Here is a 22,386-nt window from a genome sequence, read left to right as displayed (position 1 = left end):
GAAGATAAACCCTACAAATGTGAAGAATGTGGCAAAGCCTTTAGAGTATTCTCAATTCTTAAAAAACATAAGATAATTCATACTGGAGAAAAACCGTTCAAATGTGAAGAATGTGGCAAAGCCTTTAACCAGTTCTCAAACCTTACTAAACATAAGATAATTCATACTGGAGAGAAACCCTACAAATGTGATGAATGTGGCAAAGCCTTTAACCAGTCCTCAACCCTTACTAAACATAAAAGAATTCATACTGGAGAAAAACCCTACAAATGTGAAGAATGTGGCAAAGCTTTTAAACAGTCCTCAACCCTTACTGAACATAAGATAATTCATACTGGAGAGAAACCCTACAAATGTGAAGAATGTGGCAAGGCCTTTAGCTGGTCCTCAGCTTTTACTAAACATAAGAGAAATCATATGGAAGATAAACCATACAAATGTGAAGAATGTGGCAAAGCCTTTAGTGTATTCTCAACCCTTACTAAACATAAAATAATTCATACTAGAGAAAAACCCTACAAATGTGAAGAATGTGGCAAAGCCTTTAACCAGTCCTCAATTTTTACTAAACATAAGATAAATCATACTGAAGGGAAATCCTACAAATGTGAAAAATGTGGCAATGCTTTTAACCAGTCCTCAAACCTTACTGCACATAAAATAGTTTATACTGGAGAGAAACCCTACAAATATGGAGAATGTGACAAAGCCTTTAACAACTTCTCAACCCTTATTACACATCAGATAATTTATACTGGAGAAAAACCCTACAAACATGAATGTGGCAGAGCCTTTAACAAATCCTCAAATTATACTAAAGAGAAACTACAAACCTGAAAGATGTGAGAGTGATTTTGACTACATCTCAAACTTTTCTAAACATAAACCATACTGGTGCCCTAGAAATGTGAGGAATGTGACAAAGCCTTTAAATGGTTGTCACACTTGATTGTAGGTAAGATAATTTATAATGGAGAAAAATCCTACAAGTATGAAGAATGTGGCAGACTTTTAACCAATCCTCACACCTTATTGCACAGGAAAGCATTTATACTTGAGAAAAATTATATAAAGAATATGGAAAAGCCATTTATATCTTCTCACATCTGAACATCAGAGAGTTCATACTTAATAAAATGCGGTTACTGTCAAAAGATCTTTCAGAAAATATAAGCCTTTAACATAAGGAAGAGTATTCTTAAGACAAACATTGCAAATAGAGGGTTGTAGTACCTTTACTTTTGTGATAGATCTTATTGTACACATTTTGTACCAGAGGAAAACCCTAAAGCATTAGTTGCTCAAACTGTTCAACATCGGGGAGTTTATATTGGAGAAAAACCCTGCAAATGTAATAAATATGGAAAAACATTTTTTTCAAAAACTACAGCTTGGAAAACAGTTCATTCTAAAATATATTTTTGCAGATGCAGTAAATATGAAAAATATTTAATCCAAAATTAAGTCTATGTAAATATCAGAGAATTCACAGTGGAAATCATAAGGCATGAGGCACTGACACTTCAGACGTTACACTAAATTAGAGTGTTGAGTATAGGAAATTCAAAACTAGAATTGTTAGATAAGTTATTTATATATAACTTTAAAAGAAGTGGAAGATTTTTTGGAGATTTATAATTACATTCAAAGTATACTTTTTTCTTGAAAAAAATTACAGATTTTTTGAAAAGCAATTAATAATGTAAATTAACTCTCAAATTCATGTTTTTCTTCATTCCTATTGTATTCACATGTGAAATCAAGTGATCAGTTGTTGCTGAATCAGAGCTATGAGAGATTCTTTTTTAAAGGTGGGCATTATTTATGCCCCTTTCTATGGAAGAGTAAGAAAATTAAAATATAAGATGCATGAGGAAAATGTAGAGATGCTCTTTGTGGTTAACTTAGAATATTAAGTGCTGCTTGAGGTACATGTTTAGACTAATATTCTTTTGCAGTATAGTGAGAAAACATTTTCAGTTAAAATTAGTGTATCATTTTGTTGATTGTGCTTTTATGTAATAAAATGCAGTACTTTAAAAAAATTAATTGTGTGTGAACTTAATTTTGTAATTAAACATTTTTTTTTAACATACTAAGACTTGTGTATTTGATGAAGTGTTATTTTGCCACTGACTTTAACCTATCCCACCTTACTCAAGGGTGTGGGGTAAAAGATGGTAACAGTATATTATTTGGTAACATAGTGGACTTACATCTCTAGTAATCTTTTCCAGTGGCTTAAACTGCAAATACATTAAAGAATAGTGTTCCCATAGGTTAAATTTTTATCTTTTTAAAATTTAAATTTATTTTTCTTAATATTTTTGGGTACATAGTGTATGTATTTATGCCATATATGCCATATTTTGATACAGACATACAATATGTAATAATGACATCAGAGTAAATGAGGTATTCACCTCTAGCATTTTATTCTTTGTATTACAGACAATCCAGTTCTATCTAACACTTTTATTTATTTTAAAATGTACAATTGTTATTGACTACAGGGTCATTTTTATGGTCATAATAATAATTATACAGAAGTAAAAATAAAATCCATATTTCTGAGACCTAAATTTTATTTTTAAAAATTTGTTTTGTATTTTACTTTGAACATGTGGCCTCTGTGCCTGCAAACGCACACAGACGTTTAGTTTTGATTTACATAAAGATATATTACTGAAAAAATAAAGCTTAGGTATAAGAAAATTATGAAGTATGTTTTTGTAAGTATGAATTTCTATTTTCAGAAGAAACTGAGAAAACATTATTTTAATAAGGTGACTACTAGAAAACTAAAAACCTCAAATATGTGTAAGGCAAATCTATATGTTGCTTTGTATTGAATTCATGACTATAAGATCTTATGGCTTATGGTTCATAACCTCCCCAGACAATTTCTCTGTTTTACTTGCCTGGTACTCATGCTAGACCCATAATTTTTCTGTTTCTTATAATGTGTTTTATAGTTTTTGAAGTATTCATTATGTGAGCTCATCAGGGATTATAAATTATTTTTATAAAATTGCACACAAAAATAACTTTTGGATGTAATTCCACAATTAGTGTATTTTATTTAGTTAGAACATTCCATTTTGTTATTTTACTTGGAGAACCCTATATAAGTCTCCCTTTTTTTTTTTTTTTGAGATGGAATTTTGTTCTTGTTGCCCAGGATGGAGCGCAGTGGCACGATCTTGGCTCACTGCAGCCTCCGCCTCCTGGGTTCCAATGATTCTCCTGCCTCGGCCTCCAGAGTAGCTGGGATTACAGGCACGTGCCACCATGCCTGGCTAATTTTGTTTTAGTAGAGAGAGGGTTTCTCCATGTTGGTCAGGTTGGCCTCAAACTCCCGACCTCAGGTGATTCACCTGCCTTGGTCTCCCAAAGTGCTGAGATTACAGGCGTGAGCCACTGCACCCAGCGGTAAGCCTACTTTTAGTTATTGCTGCTTCCAGATTTTGTTCTGTTTGAGACGTAGGCTTGGTCTTGTTGCCCAGGCTGGAGTGCAATGGCACGATTTTGGCTCACGCAACTTCCACCTCCCGGGTTCAAGCAGTTCTACCTCAGCCTCCTGAGTAACTGGGATTACAGGTGCCCACCACCACACCCTGCTAATTTTTGTATTTTTAGTAGAGACAGGGTTTTGCCTTGTTGGCCAGGGTCGTCTTGAACTGACCTCGTGATCCTCCTGCCTTGGCCTCCCGAAATGCTGGGATTACAAACATGAGCCACCGCGCCCAACTGCTTTCAGATTTTTTAATTGACAAGTAAATTTATGTATTGAGCCAATTTGTTAGGGTATGTACTAGGGAGGCTTCATAAGTCAGGATTTTTTTTTTTTTTTTTTTTGAGACAGTCTCACACTGTTTCCTAGGCGGGAGTGCAGTGGTGCGATCTTGGTTCACTGCAACCTCTGCATCCCAGGTTCAAGCGATTCTCCTGCCTCAGCCTCCCAAGTAGCTGGGATTACAGGCACCCACCACCAAGCCCAGCTAATTTTTTGTATTTTTAGTAGAGACGAAGTTTCACTATGTTGGCCAGGCTGGTCTCAAACACCTGACCTCGTGATCTGCCCCCCTTGGCCTCCCAAAGTGCTGGGATTACAGGCGTGAGCCACTGCGCCCGACCAGGATGTTTTTATATATAAATGCAGCAAACAAACATGACAGCCCTTGCTGTATAACAGATGCTTAATGATAACCCATAAGTACACTCTGTCTTGGCTTACTGCAACCTCTGCCTTCCAGGTTCAAGCAATTCTTCTGTTTCAGCTGCTGGAGTAGTTGGGTCTACAGGCACACATCATTACACCGGGCTAATTTTTTGTGTTTTTAGTACAGATGGGGTTTCACCATGTTGGCTAGGGCCTGGTCTTGAACTCCCGATCTTAAGTGATCTGCCCACCTCAGCCTCTAAAAGCACTGGGATTACATGCATGAGCCACTGTACTCAGCCTTCAATGCCATTTTTTATAGATTTAGAAGAAGTAACTATTTTAAAATTCATATGGAAGGATAAAAGAGCCCAAATAGCCACAGCAAGTTTAAACAAAAACAATAAACCTGGAGGTCTCATATTACCCGACTTCAAATTGTACTACAAGCTACAGTAACCAGTACAGCATAGTTCTGGTACAAAAAATATATATATAGGCTAATGAAACAGAGGAGAGAGCCCAGAAAAAAAGCTACACTTCTACAATCAACTTATTTTTGACAAAGTCAACGAAATAAACCAAGGGAAATAACCCCCTATCCAATAAATGGTACAGGGGAAAACTGGACCCCTACCTCTCACCATATAAAAAATAAAACTCAAGATAGATTAAAGACTTGACAGTGAGACTAAACTATAAAAATCCTAGAACACTTAGAAAGTACTTCACTAGACTTTGGCCTCTAGAAAGAATTTATGACTAACACCTTAAACATGAGTGCAAAAAAAAAAACAAAAAAAAAAAAAAAATGGAAGTTGACACCTAATTAAAGAGCTTCTGCACAGCAAAATAAACTATCGACAAATAGACAATCTACAGTATGAAATAAGAGATTTGCAAACTGAATACAACAAGGGATTAATATATATGATCTATACGAAATTTAATTTTTAAAAGCAGACAAATGATATATAAATAGGCACTTCTCAAAGGAAGACATAAAAACTGCCAAAAAAAACCAAATTGGCCGGAGTGGGGGTTCATGCCTATAATCTCAGCACTTTGGGAGGCTGAGGCAGAAGGATCACATGAGGCCAGGAGTTTAAGACCAGCCTGGCCAACATAGTGAAACCCCATCTGTACTGAAAATATGAAACTTACCAGGTGTGTTTGTGCATGCCTGTAGTCCCAGCTACTCAGGAGGCTGAGGCAGAAGGATCACGTGAGGCAAGGAGTTCAAGACCAGCCTGGCCAACATAGTGAAGCCCCGTCTGTACTTAAAATACAAAACTTAGCCAGGTGTGTTGGTCCATGCCTGTGGTCCCAGCTACTCAGGACGCTGAGGCACAAGAATCACTTGAACCCAGGAAGCAGAGGCTGCAGTGAGCTGAGATTCTACCATTTCACTCAAACCTGGGTGACAGAGTGAGACTCTGTCTCAAAAAAAAAAAAAAAAAAAAGGTTGCTCAACTTTCTTAATAATCAGAGAGGTGTAAATCAAAATGACAACGTGATACCATCCCACACCAGTTAGAATGGCTGTTATTAAAATTAAAAAAAAAATGTTGAAGTAGTGAAAGAAGGAATTTTTATACACTTTTAGAAATGCAAATTAGTTCAGCCTTAGTGGAAAGCAGTTTGGAGATTTCTCAAAGAACTAAAAATACAACTGCCATTTGTCCTATCAACCCCATTACTGGGTATTTACCCAAAGAAAAATAAATTATTTTATCAAAAAAGACACCTGCACTCACATGTTTATTGTAGCACTATTTATAAATAGCAAAGACATAGAATTAAACTAGGAACCCATGAATCTTAGACTGGATAAGAAAAATGAGATACTTATACACCATGCAATACTATACAGTCACAGAAAAAAAAATGAAGTAATGTCCTTTCAGCAACATGGATGCAGCAGCAGATCATTATTCTAAGCAAGTTAACACAGAACAGAAAAATACCACATGTTCTCACTTATAAGTGGGAGCTAAACATGGGGTGCACATGGAAGCAAAGATGGAAAAATAAACACTGGGAATTCTAAGAAAAAGGAAGGAAGGAAGACAAACATTGAAAAACCACTTATCAGGTATGATGTACACTACTTGAGCAATGAAATTATTCAGTGTCAACCAAACATCAACATCATGCAATATACCTGTGTTACAAATCTGCATATGTACCCCTTGAATCTAAAGTAAAAATAATGAAATGTTCTGTGGTGTATAATGACATATTGCATTTCTCCAGTTTTGGGTTAATAGTCAAAATTAGGGGTGAAAGACACAGAATTATGTCTCTTTTATGCATATGGGTGAATGTTTCAGATGAAAAGTTTCATTTAAATGAAACTTTTAGATATGTGCATGTTCAAATTTATAAATCAGAAACTATAATTTTTTAAATAAACTATACAAAAACTAAAAATATAAAGTATTTATCAATTTAGTTTTCTCAACTTTGAAATACTGTCATGATTTCTAGATGACAGAACACTAGATTTCAGGTTCTGTGGCTGTAGAAACTGGACATGTTTTGATTGACTCTGCTTTACTTCCTGCCTTCCTGTTTTGCACAAACACAGCAGCACAAGGAAGGCCAGAAAGGCTGCACCTTGATTGCAAACACACCAGGGCCCTTCTAGGGGAATATATGTGTGAGCATATTATCTTGGAATTCATGGCATCTTTTGTGGAAGTACAGATGTCTATATGGCAAAAAATAAAGAAAAATAAAAATTAGATATTTCAGTAGAATCAGAAAAGTATTCTAAACCTTCTTAACCCATTGTTCCTTTTTTTACCAGAATGATTGTGATGGAATGAGCATTTGCAGCAGTGTGGTTTTAAATAACCCACATTCTCTGTCTCATCATTCTTGGGCTATGACCATAAGAATTTTATTTTTTAAAAAATATTTTCTTTTCCTAATTCGGTAATTTTGCATGATTTTCACAGCCTCACGTTTTCAAAATTAAATGGCTTATTCTAAGAAACATGTGATTAAACTACTCACCATTTTTCCCAAAAAGAGTAAAAGAGTAGCAAACTAACTCTATTGTCTAGTGTAGTTAATAAATAAAAAATAATGCTGTAGAGTCATTTATTTTAGCTGTACATTTGGAAATAAAACATTTCTTGGGTTATAGGCCAAGAGGTTTCAGAGATGTTAGCTTATAGAATTTCAAAAGACCTGGTGTACAAACATTCACCCCTATGCATAAATAGAAATATGTTGTTAAAAATAAGTTTAAAAGAAACTTAACGTGTTCATTAAATAACATTTAAAACCACAGTGTAAGTGACTAATCAGCAATTTCAATCTATTTTATTTTAGTCACTGAGAAAACTTAATATACTTTAATTATTTATTGTGGGATCCCATTCAGAATCCAAGGTAGATTCATCAGAAGGGTGAGTATAGGAGTGGATTCCAACTTTTCCCTTTCATTTTGAGGCCTTCTGTCCTCAATTTTAAAATTAAAAAACTGGGCCAGTTAAAAAAAACCTTTAGCGTGGCCATCATTCTCAAGATTTGGACAACAGTTTTGCTGTAGAGAACTTAACAAACCCCAAGTGCCCTCAGGGTGCTGGCAACGTTAGCATTGTTTCAAACTGGTTTCCCGCCATGCAGAGCCTATCCATTGCGTGGGGCTGGACGACATCAAGAGGTCAAGATGGTTCCTGTCCAGGGTCACACCCTGGTGTTACCCAAAGACTTCTGGAGTAACCCCAGCCTCCAACAGCCCGACTGGTGTTGGCAACAGGATCGCCAAGCTTTTCCTATTGCAATCTGTCTTCTTTACTGTCGGAGACCATGTCTCCTAACCAGTCTCTGTATGCAATGCTGCAGGAATTTTCACAGTTCAGGGAAATAGTTCTGTTAGGCAAGATCAGGAAATGCCATAGTAACTGGCAACATAACTCAAGGGATTGCTAATTTTGTAATTTTTCTAGGAACAGAGGGTCTTCTTTTCCCACCCAGTGAGCACCTCTCTCTTTAACCTTGGGCTGAAGAGCCCATGGTATTTCAAGGTCAACAGTGCCACCTAGTGGAATAGGAATCCTCTTCATGAGGCACCTTGTTACCGGCCCTTTGTTAAAATAATCTAGTTTCCCAATTCTCCCTTTTTGCACCCCTCTACTAGAGACCAAATTTTATGCTTCTTCTATGAATGGGAAAACTCAACAATGAGGAGGAAAATGTCCTCCAAAGCCAAATTTTAGTCTCAATACTTTTCCATCAGCAGGAAAATTACCATTTGGTCCCTACGTTCTTTTAAGTCATCTATTCTTCCTCCAGTAAAAATTGTACTTAAGGCCGGGTGCGGTGGCTCACGCCTGTAATCCCATCACTTTGGGAGGCCGAGGCGGGCGGATCACGAGATCAGGAGATTGAGACGATCCTGGCTAACATGGTGAAACTCAGTCTCTACTGGGGAAAAAAAAAAAAATTAGACGGGCGCAGTGGCAGGCGCCTGTACTCCCAGCTACTTGGGAGGCTGAGGCAGGAGAATGAGATGAACCTGGGAGGAGGAGCTTGCAGTGAGGCGAGATCATGCCACTGCACTCCAGCCTGGGCAACAGAGTGAGACTCCAACTAAAATAATAATAATAATAATAATAATTATATATATATATATATATACACATATACACACACACACACACACACACACACACACACACACACTTAAATGGTAAGGGGATTTTATGTCCAGAAGTTAACTAGAGTCACTGCGTTTATTTATAAGAATAAATATGTTAGTCCAGGCCATAACAGCAGAACGTAGAGTTCAATCCAGTACATTTCCTCCATTAAAGAAGCCTTGCCCAAATACAACTGGTACATAGTCTTTCCTGAGATTTATCTACTGGGGAGTCACACAGATCACATAAACCAAGGAAGTCAAAGGCAAATCCCCAGTAAAGGTCTAGAGCTGCATGGGTAAGCATGACTGACTCCACTGCTTAGTTCCTTTGGATCCATGGCTGAGTGTCACACCTGCATCCATGGGTGACACCTTTAACAAGTGCTGTGGCTCAGGGGACAAAGGAGGACAAACAGTTTGTGGGACACCCCACTGTCTTCCCCTCCACCCTGGGGCATTCCAAAGGAAAGAAAGGAGACTAAAAAGAAGACTTTTTCCCACTTATCTTTCTAGATGGGTAACAGATCATCCTTGACCTGCACTACTCTGGAATGCATTCTGAAGCATTGGGATGCCTTTGACCACAAGAGTTTTTGTTGTTGTTGTTGTTAAAAAAAAAACAGCAAATTTTCTTTTGTGTAAGGGCTTGGCCTTCTTACCATCTTGAACTAGCCTGGCCCATGGAGGGAAGCCTTGGTTTTAAATCCACTTAACAATTAGATCTTTCCTGTAGATGGGAGGGAAAATGGTCTGAGATCCCTATGTACAGGTGTTCTTTTCCCTGCAAGACAACCTAGACCTTTGCAAACATTGCACAATTGACCCAGCTCTTTTAGCAGTCATATCAGGCAGGCCCCAAAAAGTGATTCCCCAAAACTAGAGAATAAACTTCCAGGGGAATCATCTGAGGCAGCTATCAAGTGTCTGGGCCCTTCTTGTTCCCCTCATTTTGGGCCCCCTCCAACCATGCCATCAGCTCCTCCAGCTTCACCATTTCCAAAACTCCCCAATCCCCCAGCTTCAATCTTATCCTTACAGAAAATGCCCAACGGAGGTGATGCCACTAGGATTCAAGCTGTTTTCACATTGCAGGACCAGGACCTTAGGCCAATTTTCTGATGACCCCAATAAGTATATAGAAGCTTTCCAAAATTTAACTCAGGTGTATGAACGCTCATGAAGGGATGTTATGCCGCTCCTAAGCCAAAACCCTAGCCACAGCTGAAAAATAGACAGCTCTGCAGGTAGAAGAGAATTTTGGAGATGAGCAATATGTCTCCTGTAGTAGTCCAAAAAGAAAAAGAGAAAATAGAAAAGGTGAAGAGTTAGGGGAACCATCATTTCCAATAGGAAGAGAGGCAGTACCTCTTTACAACCCTGACTGAAACTCCAATGACTCCATAGATGAATGGAAAAGAAAACATTTTGTAATGTGCATATTGGAGGGCCTACAAAGAACTAGGGCCAAACTTTTGAATTACTCTAAACTGTTCGTGATAGACCAAAAACCAGATTAGAATCCCTCAGGCTTTATGGAAAGGCAGAGAGAGGCACTAATAAAACATACCTCCTTCCCCACTAATTCAGTTGAGAGACAGCTCATCCTCATCCTAAAGGGCAGGTTTATTACACAGGCAGTTCCTAATATTAGAAGAAAACTGCAAAAACAAGCTGTAGGACCAGATAGCACCTTGGAAAACCTCCTGAGGATAGCCACCTCAGCCTTTTATAATAGGGACAAGGAAGAGGCTCAAAAGAAAAAGCACAAGAGAAGGACATAGCTGCGCTGCAGACTTGCAAAGTCCAGGATCCCCAAGGGGCATTTACTAGTTGCTACCGGTGTGGCAACTCAGGGCACTTTAGGAAGGAGTGCCCAGGCAGCAAGAAGAAGCCACCTTGACCTTGTGCAGCCTGTGGTGGGAATCACTGGAGACTGGACTGCCCCAAGAAGTGGAGGTCACTGGATTCAGAACCAGTCTCACAGTAGTCCAGCAGGACTGACAGGTCCTGGGGCTCAAATTCCTGGCTCCAGTGGCTCAAAATGCAATTACTGCATAGGAACCCCAGGTGATTAGAGAAACTGAAGAAAGGAGGGTGGACCTCATAGACACTGGAGGTAACCTTTCTCTTCTCCTCTCTAGTCCAGGCCTCCTCTGTCCTTGTAGTTGTAGTTTGGGGGGCCTATTATTTACACATGCCTTTTTAATCATGGCTGAAAGTCCTATTCCTTTATGAAGTAGAGACATTTTAGCTCACATGGGGGCCAGCATCTTTATAGCTCCAGGACAAATTCTTTGTCTCCTCCTGGTGGAAGCTAATATTAATCCAGAAGTGTGGGCAACTCAAGGAAGAATTGGTCAAGCTATAACTGTTTGGCCAGTCTGGATTGATCTTAAGGATCCCACTTCTTTTTCTAACAGAGACAATAGCCCCTAAAGCCAGAGGCTAGGAAATGGCCAGAAGCCATTATTAATAAACAGAAAATGTGGGGCTACCTCAAACCCTGTAACAGCTCCTGCAACACCCCAATATTAGGAGTGCAAAAACCTAGAGGGAATGAAGCACCTTGCCTCATTAATGAAGCTGTAGTTCCAATCCATGCAGTGGTACCTAATCCCTATACCTGAGGGAACTAAATGGTTCTCAGTATTAGATCTAAAGGATGCCTTTTTCTGTATACCATTACATCCTGACACTCAATAACTATTTGCTTTCAAAGATCCCTTTGGCCAAACAACCCAGTTAACATGGATGATGCTGCCACAGGGATTTTGATACAGTCCTCACTTATTTGGCCAGGCACTGTCAAAGGACCTCTCTGAGTTTTCCCATTCTCAGATCAGGGTCTTGAGATCTACAGATGACCTACTGCTCTGCTCATTTTAGCATGCGACCTGCATTGCTATAACCAATATATTATTCCTTCAGTTTTGATCCTTCAGGATATGATTCAATTCTTCAGGATATGATTCAAGTCCCTTCAAACTGAGAGAAGAATAACTTATTTATTAAGGTAAGTGATGTAAAAAAATCCCTGATTACTTTTGACCAACATGTCCTCCACTCCTAGCACCCCTGCAATCATCATTCTACCACCTGCTTCTATGAGTCTGAATTTTCTTTTACACTCTACATAGAAATGAAATCATGTGGTATTTTTTTTCTGTGCCAGTGTATTTTACTTAGCATAATGTCCTCCAGGTTCATCCATGTTGTTGCAAATAACAAGACTTTCTTCTTTTTAAGCGTCAGATAGCATTCAATTACATAAATATATAACATTTTCTTTATTCATTCACCTGCTGATGGATACTTGGTTGATTCAATACCTCAGCTATTGTGAGCACTTTCTTCCTTTTTTTTTGTTTTTATATCTCTTTTTTCTCCCCTTTTTCATTTCTGGAAGTATTTTTATTTTTTATATAAATTATAACTGTTAAATACCTTTATTTCTATCCCTTCTTTTGGTAAATATTTTGGCTGATTGAAAAAAATAAGTTTCTCTACAATTTTGGATCAAGGCCACTATTTATTATTAACATAATTTGAGTGATTATGCAAAATAGTAATGCAAATCAACACTGATTAGTGAAACAATTATCTAGCTTCTGGTAACATTCTCCTTTCCCACTCAACACGAAAGCTGCATCTTTGTCATTTCTCCCACTTGTAAGAAAAAATAGCTTCTGATCAAATTAATCAGCTGAAGATTTGTAAAATTTAACTTTTTTAGTCTGAAAATTAAACTGATCTATTACCAGAAAAGTTGTTTTTATATGTATTATTTTACTCCATTTTATTTAAATTCTTCTGAAAAGCTAAACTGACAAAACATGCATTTATATTTTTTGAAAATTAAAAATGCTTAAAAAACATTTTTATTGAAAACATAACTAAAAATAATTTTAGATTCCTAGAGAACATGTCTCAAATCCTTCAAGTTACCTTCCTCTGACCATAGATGTATATTTTTCTATACTGCTGTAATAAAGTTTTGGTTGCCCTTTGTGACCAACTCTATCATTTCTATCCTATTTTGTTGTGCAGTATTTATGTTACACATTTTACATTTTTAAAGTTGTAGTCCATAAACAATTGACAAACTAGTTTCCATGTAAAACTCTCTGCTTAATCAGCAGTCACTTTATCTTCACTCTTCAAAGGCATTTTAACTGCCTGAAAATCAAAGGGACAGTTCAAGTGATTGTGCTGAGCTGGTTCTCTCCAGAGTCAATCTATTCAAACTCACCCAGATAGTCTTCTGGCGAAAGAGGGTTCACTTCAACAGCATTCACACAGCAATATGGAACAGATGTAATAAAATAAAAGATGAATCACTGCCTTCTAGGAAAAGGAGTTATTTTTTCTTATTCTGTGGATGTGAATGTGGTGGTTGTAAGGTTGAAAAAAAAGCTAAAGTTACACACACACACACACACACACACACAAACACTTTATGTTAATAGTGAAGTGCAGATCCTATGCAACCTTCTTGTTTGTCAAACATACCCTGAATGGTTTGGTCAAATGTTATGTTGCTGCATCCATCATTTTTATTAGACTCTGATGATCACTTTCTACTTTATCAGTTTAAATACGCACTTAACATTATTTAGTGTTCTGTCCTTGATGCTTGTGCTCAGACATATAACTATTAAAATACCATTGATAAAAAGATGAGGTTTGATTTATTTATGTTACTACAGAGCAATTGATGCCAGTAAACATAAGTCCTCCAAACCTTTGAAAATATGCTTTAGTTTTTCCTTAGTCTGGAAAGCCAAATTTAGCCAAAAGTAAATATAATAATAAACTTGACTATAAATCACTTTGGAATTGCATCTAAATCATTAAATAAAAAGTTATATTTGATAAATGTATTTGACTGTGTCAGGAATTTTTTAAAAATTTGGATAGCAAGTGTGATAAAGCTGAAAGTTGAGAAATATGCATGCTTTTATGACAAATCATTTTGTGATCATTTAAATTTTCGGTTTAACTACTATAGTCTACTATAGTAGACATCAGTACCAGTTGGCTGTGTTTAAAATGTGAATATTGACATATCAAAGAAGAAAATGGTGATAATAAAGAATACAAAGCAAAGCATGATAGTGTTGATGGCTGTTATGAGACCTCAGTTTTTGATGTCTTAGTTTTAAACAAGAAACACCAAACAAAGGAGTTACACCATAGGGTAATTTATTGCAAAAGAGAAAGACTATTCTAAAAGCTAGGTCCAGAATAGCCAGTACACCCTGAGAGAGAAGGGATTTAGGACAGGTGGCTTATAAGAATGAGACAGCAAAGATTGGAACTCAGGAAGCTTCCAATCATGGCAGAAGGTGAATGGGGAGCCAGTGTTTCACATGGAGAGACAGGCAGCAAGAGAGAGAGGAGGAGGTGCCAGGATCCTTTAAACAACCAGTTCTTCACACCTGTAATCCCTGCATTTTGGGAGGCTGAGGCAGGTGGATCACAAGGTCAGGAGATTGAAATGATCCTGGCTAATGCAGTGAAACCCCATCTCTACTAAAAATATAAAAAATTACCCATGCGTGGTGGCGGGCACCTGTAGCCCCAGCTACTCATAAGACTGAGGCGGGTGAATTGCTCGAACCCAGAAAGTGGAGGTTGCAGTGAGCTGAGATCATGTCACTGCACTCCTGCCTGGGTGACACAGCGAGAATCCATCACAAAATAGATAGGTAGATAGATAGATAAATAAACAAATAAATAACCAGCTCTTCAGTGAACTAACAGAGCAAGAACTCACTCATTACCTTGGAGCAGGCATTAAGCCATTCACAGGGATCCATCCCAGGACCACACACGTCTAACATTGGGGATCATATTTCGATACGAAATTTGGAGGGGACAAACATTCAAATTATATCAGATACTTAGAGTTCTTTCAGATGAAAGTTGAGTCTCCAACCTCCTTGATAGCCAAGATACACAAAGCCGGTTCTCATAACTTTCAAAAGTGAATTAACTAAAAAGGTAGACAGGGGCTTTTGTTAGGTGCTTTGTTTGAAGAGAAATCCTTAGAGGGCTTATTTCTCCTTGGAGCATAACGTCAATTATTATTAATAGCTTAGAATATACTCGATAATATTAAGGAAGTATTCTCTTACATGTCTTTATAAGACTTTAAAATAATAATGGATTGACTTGATAAAACATCCTTTAATATTTACTCATTTATTGATTTATAGACTCATTTTTCAGAGGTGTAATATAAGCTATAGTAATATTGATGTTTTTCTTAATATTGATCACTTCTATACTTGGGATAAACCCTTTATGCTTTTATATTATTATTTTAATGTATCATTAAATTCTACTTACTGACATTGTTATTAATCACATAGTTTTGTATTCACAAGTGAGATTATTCTAAAATACTTTTGGTTATTTTGGTCAGGGTATTGGGAACAGGAACATCTACCTTATAAGATAAATTTTATAGCTTTCTGTCTTTGTGTAAAGACAGGGAGCAGAAAACACCCACATTAAATATTTCCCATTTGTTTCATTCCTTAGTATAATTTCTTTTTTTTGGAAAATATTTGCAAAATAACTGACAAGGAATTTTAATAAAAATACATAAGAGTTCCTATAACTTGGTAACAAAAACCAACCTAATTAAAAAATACACACTCAAACTCAAAGACATATTAATAGCCAATAAACACATGAGAACATGTTCATTAGTCAGAGAAATGCAGACTGAAACCACAAGATACCACCACACGCAAAGAAGTCACAATACTTGTGTGCAAATGTTCATAGCAGTTTAATAACACTTGCCAAAATCTAGAAATCAATAAAATGTTCAACAACAGGAAAACAGATGAACAAATTACAGTATATTTATACAATAGAATCCTACTCAGCAATAAGGACTGTTGAACCTCAACAATGTTTATGCTGAAAGAATTACAAAGTTCCAGGGAAGGAAATGAAAATGAACCCTAGTCTATGATGAAAACATTTGAGCATGGTGGTGGTGGAGATTGCTTAATTGCCTGGGTAGAGATAAGTGAGCTCCTTTTGTCGTGGTAAGGTGTGAGCGAAGGAGAACAATTTACCAAAATTATAGCTTAGATTTATGTATATATATATAAAATATATATATTTTTTTGAGATGAAGTCTCACTCTGTCACCCAAGCTGGAGTGCAGTGGCAATCTCGACTCACCGCAACCTCCGCCTTCTGGGCCCAAGCAATTCCTTTGCCTGAGCTTCCTGAGCAGCTGGGACCACAGGCATGCGCCACCATTCCCAGCCAATTTCTGTACTTCCAGCAGAGACGGGGATTCATCACGCTAGCCAGGCTAGCCTCGAACTCCTGACCCCAGGTGATCCACCCACCCCAGCCTCCCAAAATGCTGGGATCACAGGCGTGAGCCGCCATGCCCAGTCAGATTTATGTATTTCAATTTAAATAAATTTTATCTAAAAAGGGCATGTAGTCACTAGACAGATATGCCTAATTAGAATGGTGGTGTTGGAACTTGTATATAAACGTTTAGTGTATCATTTTGTTTACTTTATATGTTTGAAAATTCTCCATATTAAGACTGGGTGCGGTGGCTTATGCCTGCAATCCCTGCACTGTAGGAGGCCGAGGCAGGCGGACCACCCAAGGTCGGGAGCCCAAGACCAGCCTGGCCAACATGGCGAAATCCTGTCTCTACTAAAAATACAGAAAATTGGCTGGGCATGGTGGCGCGCACCTGCAATCCCAGCCACCCAGGAGGCTGAGGCAGGAGAACCAACTGAACCCAGAAGGTGGAGGCTACAGCGAGCCAAGATTGTGCCACTGCACTGCAGCCTGGCGACAGAGTGAGACTCTATCTAAAACAAACAAACAAACAAACAAACAAAAAACCTCCATATTAAGATGTTTACAAATCTAAAATCAATCGTCTGGGTCCCTAGGCCAAATATCCAACAATTTATCAGACACCCCTTGACAAGTCTGTTTGATGGTTTTCTTATTATCTTGAAGTCACATACCTCAAGCTTTGCATTTCAAATTTCACCATAGGATTCTGTTGAGAATCCAGGAAAACGGTGGCTATTGCACAAGTCATGATTTTTGTTTTAAGACAGAGTTTCACTTTTGCTTGGACTGGAATACAGCCCTGTGAACACAGCTCACTGCAGCCTCAACCTCCTTTTATTTATTGTAGAGACAGGGGCCTGCCATGTTGCCCAGGCTGGCCTCAAACTCCTGGGCCCAAGCAATCCTCCCACCTCAGCCTCCCAAACTTTTCAGATTGCAGGTGTGAGCCATGGCACCCAGCCCAAAGTTCAGTTTTGGAATAAGAATTTGGACACTTGACCAGGCACGGTGGCTCATGACTGTAATTCCAACACTCTGGGAGGCAAAGGTAGGTGGATCGCTCAAGGTCAGGAGACAAGACCAGCCTAGCCAACATGGTGAAACTCTGTCTCTACTAAAACTACAAAAATTAGCTGGGTGTGGTGGCGCATACCTGTAGTCCCAGTTACTTGGGTGACTGAGGCACGAGAATCACTTGAACCTGGGAGGTGGAGGTTGCAATGACCCGAGATCGTGCCACTGCACTCCAGCCTGGGTGACAGAGCAAGAATGTCTCAAAAAGAAAAGAAAAATTTTTTGGACACTTGCCATCATTCAAGGCACTACCACAGAGGCCTGTGGAGGGCCCTAAGGGAAGAAAATCAGAAAATTGAAACAAACTAATGGAAATGTTTTAGGAAATCACAGGACAGTCTCTGAAAGGAGGAAAGGATGGAATCCAAACTAGCAGCACCTCTTCCATTATGACAAGAGGAAGGGCAAAGTGGATGAGATTGTAAAGCCCGAGGCCTGGAACCCATCAAATCCATCGCAATCATCCATCCAAGAGAATAAAATAATATCACATTTCCACTTATGTGTCTATGATGGAAGCTTGATGACTGCTTACTAATGAACCCCCAAATTCACTCACCTGTTTGTGGCAAATGAATCTTGTGAATTACATATTGCACAGATGTGTAATATTTTGCTTTTCTAGGAACACTATCTGTTTTTAATGACAATTGAGGAAATATTTTCTAACTGAAGCATATTCTGAGAAAGATCTGAGAAAGATTTTCAGCTTATTGCACATTTGACTGTAGAACTAAAATGTTGCCAAATAAAGAAAATGACAAAGCCAAGCGTGATGGCAGAAGCCTGCAGTCCCAGCTACCTGGGAAGCTGCAGCAGGACTGCTTGAGCCTAGGAGTTCAAGGAAGCAGTATGCTATGATCGCACCTGTGAACAACCACTGCACTCCCGCCTGGACAACAGAACAAGATCCTAAGTTAAAAAAATAAAGAAAATGATCAAGCTTATAAATTTTTCCTGCTTAACAGAAATAACCATGAATGAAATAAGGAAATTCATAGTTTGATGATTCTCAACCAATGTTTTAAGAATCTAGTCTATAATAAAGGTTGGGACCTAACACTTTAAACCTTTCTCTAACTCCAAACTCACAAATACACATTGTTATATTGATTTTAAACTTCAGATATATAGTATTTGGTCAAGCAGACTATTTTAAAAAACAGGACAACAGAAAAGTTTCTGAATGTCAATAGACAAACTTTTATTGAAGCATAAATTGTGGTGTAGAAATACATTTCAACTGATTTAAGTCCAACACTAGTGAAAGGAGAAATTATGGCACCAAAACATTCCCTCTTCTATCATACCATGATTTAGATTATGATTCAATCTACATTTCTGTTTTCTAGGCTTTGTCCCAAATTTGTGCAGTTTTTCAACATTAGAATTCTTAATTCTATTAGGGAAAAAGAACAGACCTCAAGTCAACAAATCTATTGGGATATTGTTTACGAACAAAGTCCACCTTAAGCATTGGTCCTAAAAACAGAGCTCTTCAAAATATTAGGTGCTGTGCTTATTACAGAATCAAACTGATCGAACACTTTCTTTTTTTTTTTTTTTGAGATGGAGTCTCACTCTGTCGCCCAGGCTGGAGTGCAGTGGCCCGATATCAGCTCACTGCAAGCTCCGCCTCCCGGGTTCACGCCATTCTCCTGGCTCAGTCTCCCGAGTAGCTGGGGCTACAGGCGCCCGCCACCCCGCCCAGCTAGTTTTTTGTATTTTTTTAGTAGAGACGGGGTTAGCCAGGATAGTCTCGATCTCCTGACCTCGTGATCCGCCCGTCTCGGCCTCCCAAAGTGCTGGGATTACAGGCTTGAGCCACCGCGCCCGGCCGATTGAAAACTTTCTTAACGAAACTTTCAGTCAACAACATGCTTCAAATAAAAGTTAAGCAGTGTTCCAACCACTTGATTTCAAACCAAGTAGATTTTAGGTTTAGAAACACTTTAAAAAGGTGTTTCATTTATAAATATGGAAGGAACAAAAACATCACTGCATCAATCCAGAAACTATCAAAATATTTAGAGGACAAGAAACATAAAATTCAGTCAACTTTGCTGTTTTCTCAGTTCCTTAAAATCCCAGATTATCTGCAAATATAGCTAAAAGGTACCAACTCTTGAAAGCCTATATTACTAGTCATTTCCCATTGAGTATTTTGCAATTTTATTTATGTTCTACTTATTTGTTCATGTCTTCTGCTTCATGATGTTTATCTAAATAATGTGGACAAATTTTCATTCTGGGCAGTCATTCATTTCATCCTATGAATGCCATGGTGAGGGAAACACCTTAGAGGAACAGATGAAGTCAGAACACTCACATGCATCACAGTCTCAGAACTTCAAGTCACAAGATGGAAAAGACATTGGTTCTGCTTTGGATCAAAGTTTATAGAACACTACTTAGTGGAAACTAGCGGAAATAGCTGCTAAAGGAAAAGTTAAGGTGAATGATCCCAGCTGACTTGATTTACTGACTCCAGAGCAAAATTACGTTTAATCTCTCTGGCAGTTAACTAAATAAAAATCATTTTACACTACTACTTAGTAAGTTAGTAAAGGTGTGCTACTCATTAGATGCTAATCTCATTTACTGAGGAACAGAGAATTGTATATGTTTTCCACAGTTCAGCTAGTACATCCTAATCTCAATGTACAACTCTGAGTCTTCCCTGCTAATCAACTGTTTCCCAAAAGAGCACATTACAATAAAAAGGAGGCTAAATTGCCATGCCCTTTAAAGAATATTAAGCCCAGGGACTATCTCCCCCATTCCCCATCTGGGGTATAGAATTAGTACATAAACCCACAGTGTTAACAGTGTATTGCTTTATTTGGGGTCCTGGGGGAGACACCAGGAAGAGGGAAGACAACAAAGGACTACAAATGCAGGGTCCAATAATGTTAAAATAGTAAATATGCAAAATGTGTAACTGGAATCATTTTCTTAAGGACTCAACTCATGGAAGAAAAACTTTAATCGCTGTTTCAAAAAACATCTGTATGAAGTAGAAATTGATTTCAATAACATTAGTGAAGAATGTGTTCTAGAAAGTGGAGGTAACTGGATGTAAAATCATGGCAGCAATTTAATAGAACAGTCCCAGAGGGTTAGGCTGAGGCCAACACCTAATGAGGATGAAAGCCTTGTCTGTGGGGAATTTTGGGTGATACTTGGAGAAATATTACACTGTGCACAAACCAAATTGAGTTGCTTTCACAAGTGTTGTAAAGTTTCCTATAGTAAAAGGTTTTTTCTACATGCACCTCAATTTCACAGCAAGAGTGGCAGAGAATACCTAAACTCCGAAGACAGCATTCATGCAAGATAGATCTAACTCCTTGATATAAAAATGCACACAATTCAAAATGATTATGCTGTAATTACATCGAGGGCTTTCTGCACCTGCAGAGTGGTGGTTATAGAAAGCACTGCCCCCAGCATCGACATCTAGAAAGCATCCACCACCTTCTACATGTGTTCTCTTTTTGCATTTTTTCTTCTTTTTTCTCAATCAACTCTGATGTTGTTGCTGCTTCTTAGCAAAACTGATAAAAACACAATTGTAATCATTGAACATAGCACTCTGGCAATCAAGATGCTCAAAACCTTCTATCTTCTGGGGCGAAGCAAGCTCTGTGCGACATTTAGAACTCTGATAACCAAACAAGGTGGTCACAGATTCTCCTGGCTTGAAGACTTCTACAACTTTCCTGACCAGGTCTTCCTACGAGGTCTGATTTAGGTGTGTTTCAAAGCTAACATAAGAAAATTCTGTTTCTGGAGTTGATGTGAATAGTCCGATAAGTTCCATCCGATTTCATCCCATTCACTGAATACCCACAAAGATTGAACATTGTGGCATCAATGACAGAAGCCGGTATTAGGTCACGAATTCCACTCTCACGAGTGACATCCTTTGCAATAACACCATCTTTCATGTAGAACTGGTCCATAACTGCTAGGTCAAGCTCACTCATCAGAATTTCCAAGGTTTGATCTGGCCGACTGATTACCCGACTCTCTGGGAAATCCAGAGTATGTAAGTACCAACAGACAGAATTCATACGTTCCATACAATATGCTGCTCCATTTGGGAAGATTGGATTAAGAAACTCTATTTCTTCCTGGAAATTCTGGTGTGGGTACACTTTGTGATAAGACTTCATGAAATTCTTATGAGAATAAAAGAAGCTTTGAATTGAGTCAAACCCACTGTAATCCCTAGCAAGTTTCAACAGGGGAACCAGTGCTTTCAGCAAGAGGGCGGTACCACATGTCTTCAGAATGAAACGTCTCTTGGAGACAAACATGCTACTCTCACTGAGTACATAAGCTTCCTGCTTATCAGTTTTTGTCACACTTATGATTGAACATTGCACATCCTTCAAAAGTATGTCCCACTCAGATCTTGGGATAGTGTGAAGATCCCCAGATCCTTGGTTCGCATCGGGCTGCTGCCGGGAGAAGCAAACCTCCCGCAGCTTCTTGGTCCCTTCGAAAAAATGTGCAGCTTCCATCACCGTGAGATTAGTGAACAACCAACAACCACAGAAAATCAACTAAATTAAACCTCTTCTCCTGCCGCTGCCGCTGCCGCTGCGTATTGTTCCAGCTGTTTTACTAAAGTTCAGGTTCCTTTTTTTTTTTTTTTGCTATAATTTTATATTAACTTTTTTTTAAAGGACTAATAAAAATTTCCCAGCTTTGTGTGAGCAAAAGTTGAACGTGAGTCTTTTGGAAATAGAGGCAGACACAGTTCAGTCTCTTGTACTCAGCTGCCTTCCCGTTAGAGAGAGTAGAGCGAGCGCTAGCTAATGTCGCCAGCCATACTGTGTAAGCTTCTTAGTATAATTTCAAGTTCTTATTTGATCTTATATCAATTTGCCATTATCAATTTATGTTATGTAAAACTAATACATCTCATTAAGATGTTTCATAATTTTAGAATATAATTATGTACACCTCATAATTGCATTTATAATAATGCAATAAAAGTGCATTATTATTTTCTATTGTTACACCTCCTTTTTTTCTCTCATGTTTTGAAAATTGCTAGTGTTTTAGTTATTATTATTATTTTTATTTTTTTGATGGAGTCTTACTCTGTTGCCCAGGCTGGAGTGCAGTG

At 38.1% G+C, this 22,386-nt stretch overlaps 1 protein-coding gene and 1 pseudogene across 2 annotated transcripts in view; one reads left to right on the top strand and one right to left on the bottom strand.

Annotated features, from left to right (window-relative positions):
• LOC105529802 (zinc finger protein 92-like) overlaps nucleotides 1-2,042 on the top strand; it is a 31,673-nt gene extending 29,631 nt beyond the window's left edge. Inside the window, 3 exon segments of the mRNA XM_011967045.1 lie at nucleotides 1-771; nucleotides 904-1,006; nucleotides 1,009-2,042. The exon segment at nucleotides 1-771 is cut by the window's left edge and continues 3 nt beyond it. Coding sequence (XP_011822435.1) covers nucleotides 1-771; nucleotides 904-1,006; nucleotides 1,009-1,058 — 924 coding nt within the window. The 3' untranslated portion in view covers nucleotides 1,059-2,042.
• An 18,727-nt stretch (nucleotides 2,043-20,769) lies between these two features.
• On the bottom strand, nucleotides 20,770-22,093 carry LOC105529801 (annotated as a pseudogene). The gene has a single exon (XR_001004564.1). The product of XR_001004564.1 is annotated as an S-adenosylmethionine decarboxylase proenzyme pseudogene (transcript).
• Nucleotides 22,094-22,386: the final 293 nt, after the last annotated feature.

This window comes from Mandrillus leucophaeus, unplaced genomic scaffold (genome assembly GCF_000951045.1).
Source record: "Mandrillus leucophaeus isolate KB7577 unplaced genomic scaffold, Mleu.le_1.0 Scaffold780, whole genome shotgun sequence".
NCBI lineage: Eukaryota > Metazoa > Chordata > Mammalia > Primates > Cercopithecidae > Mandrillus > Mandrillus leucophaeus.
The sequence above is the reverse complement of the archived record's forward strand: the minus strand, read 5'-3'. Positions and strand labels throughout refer to the sequence as shown.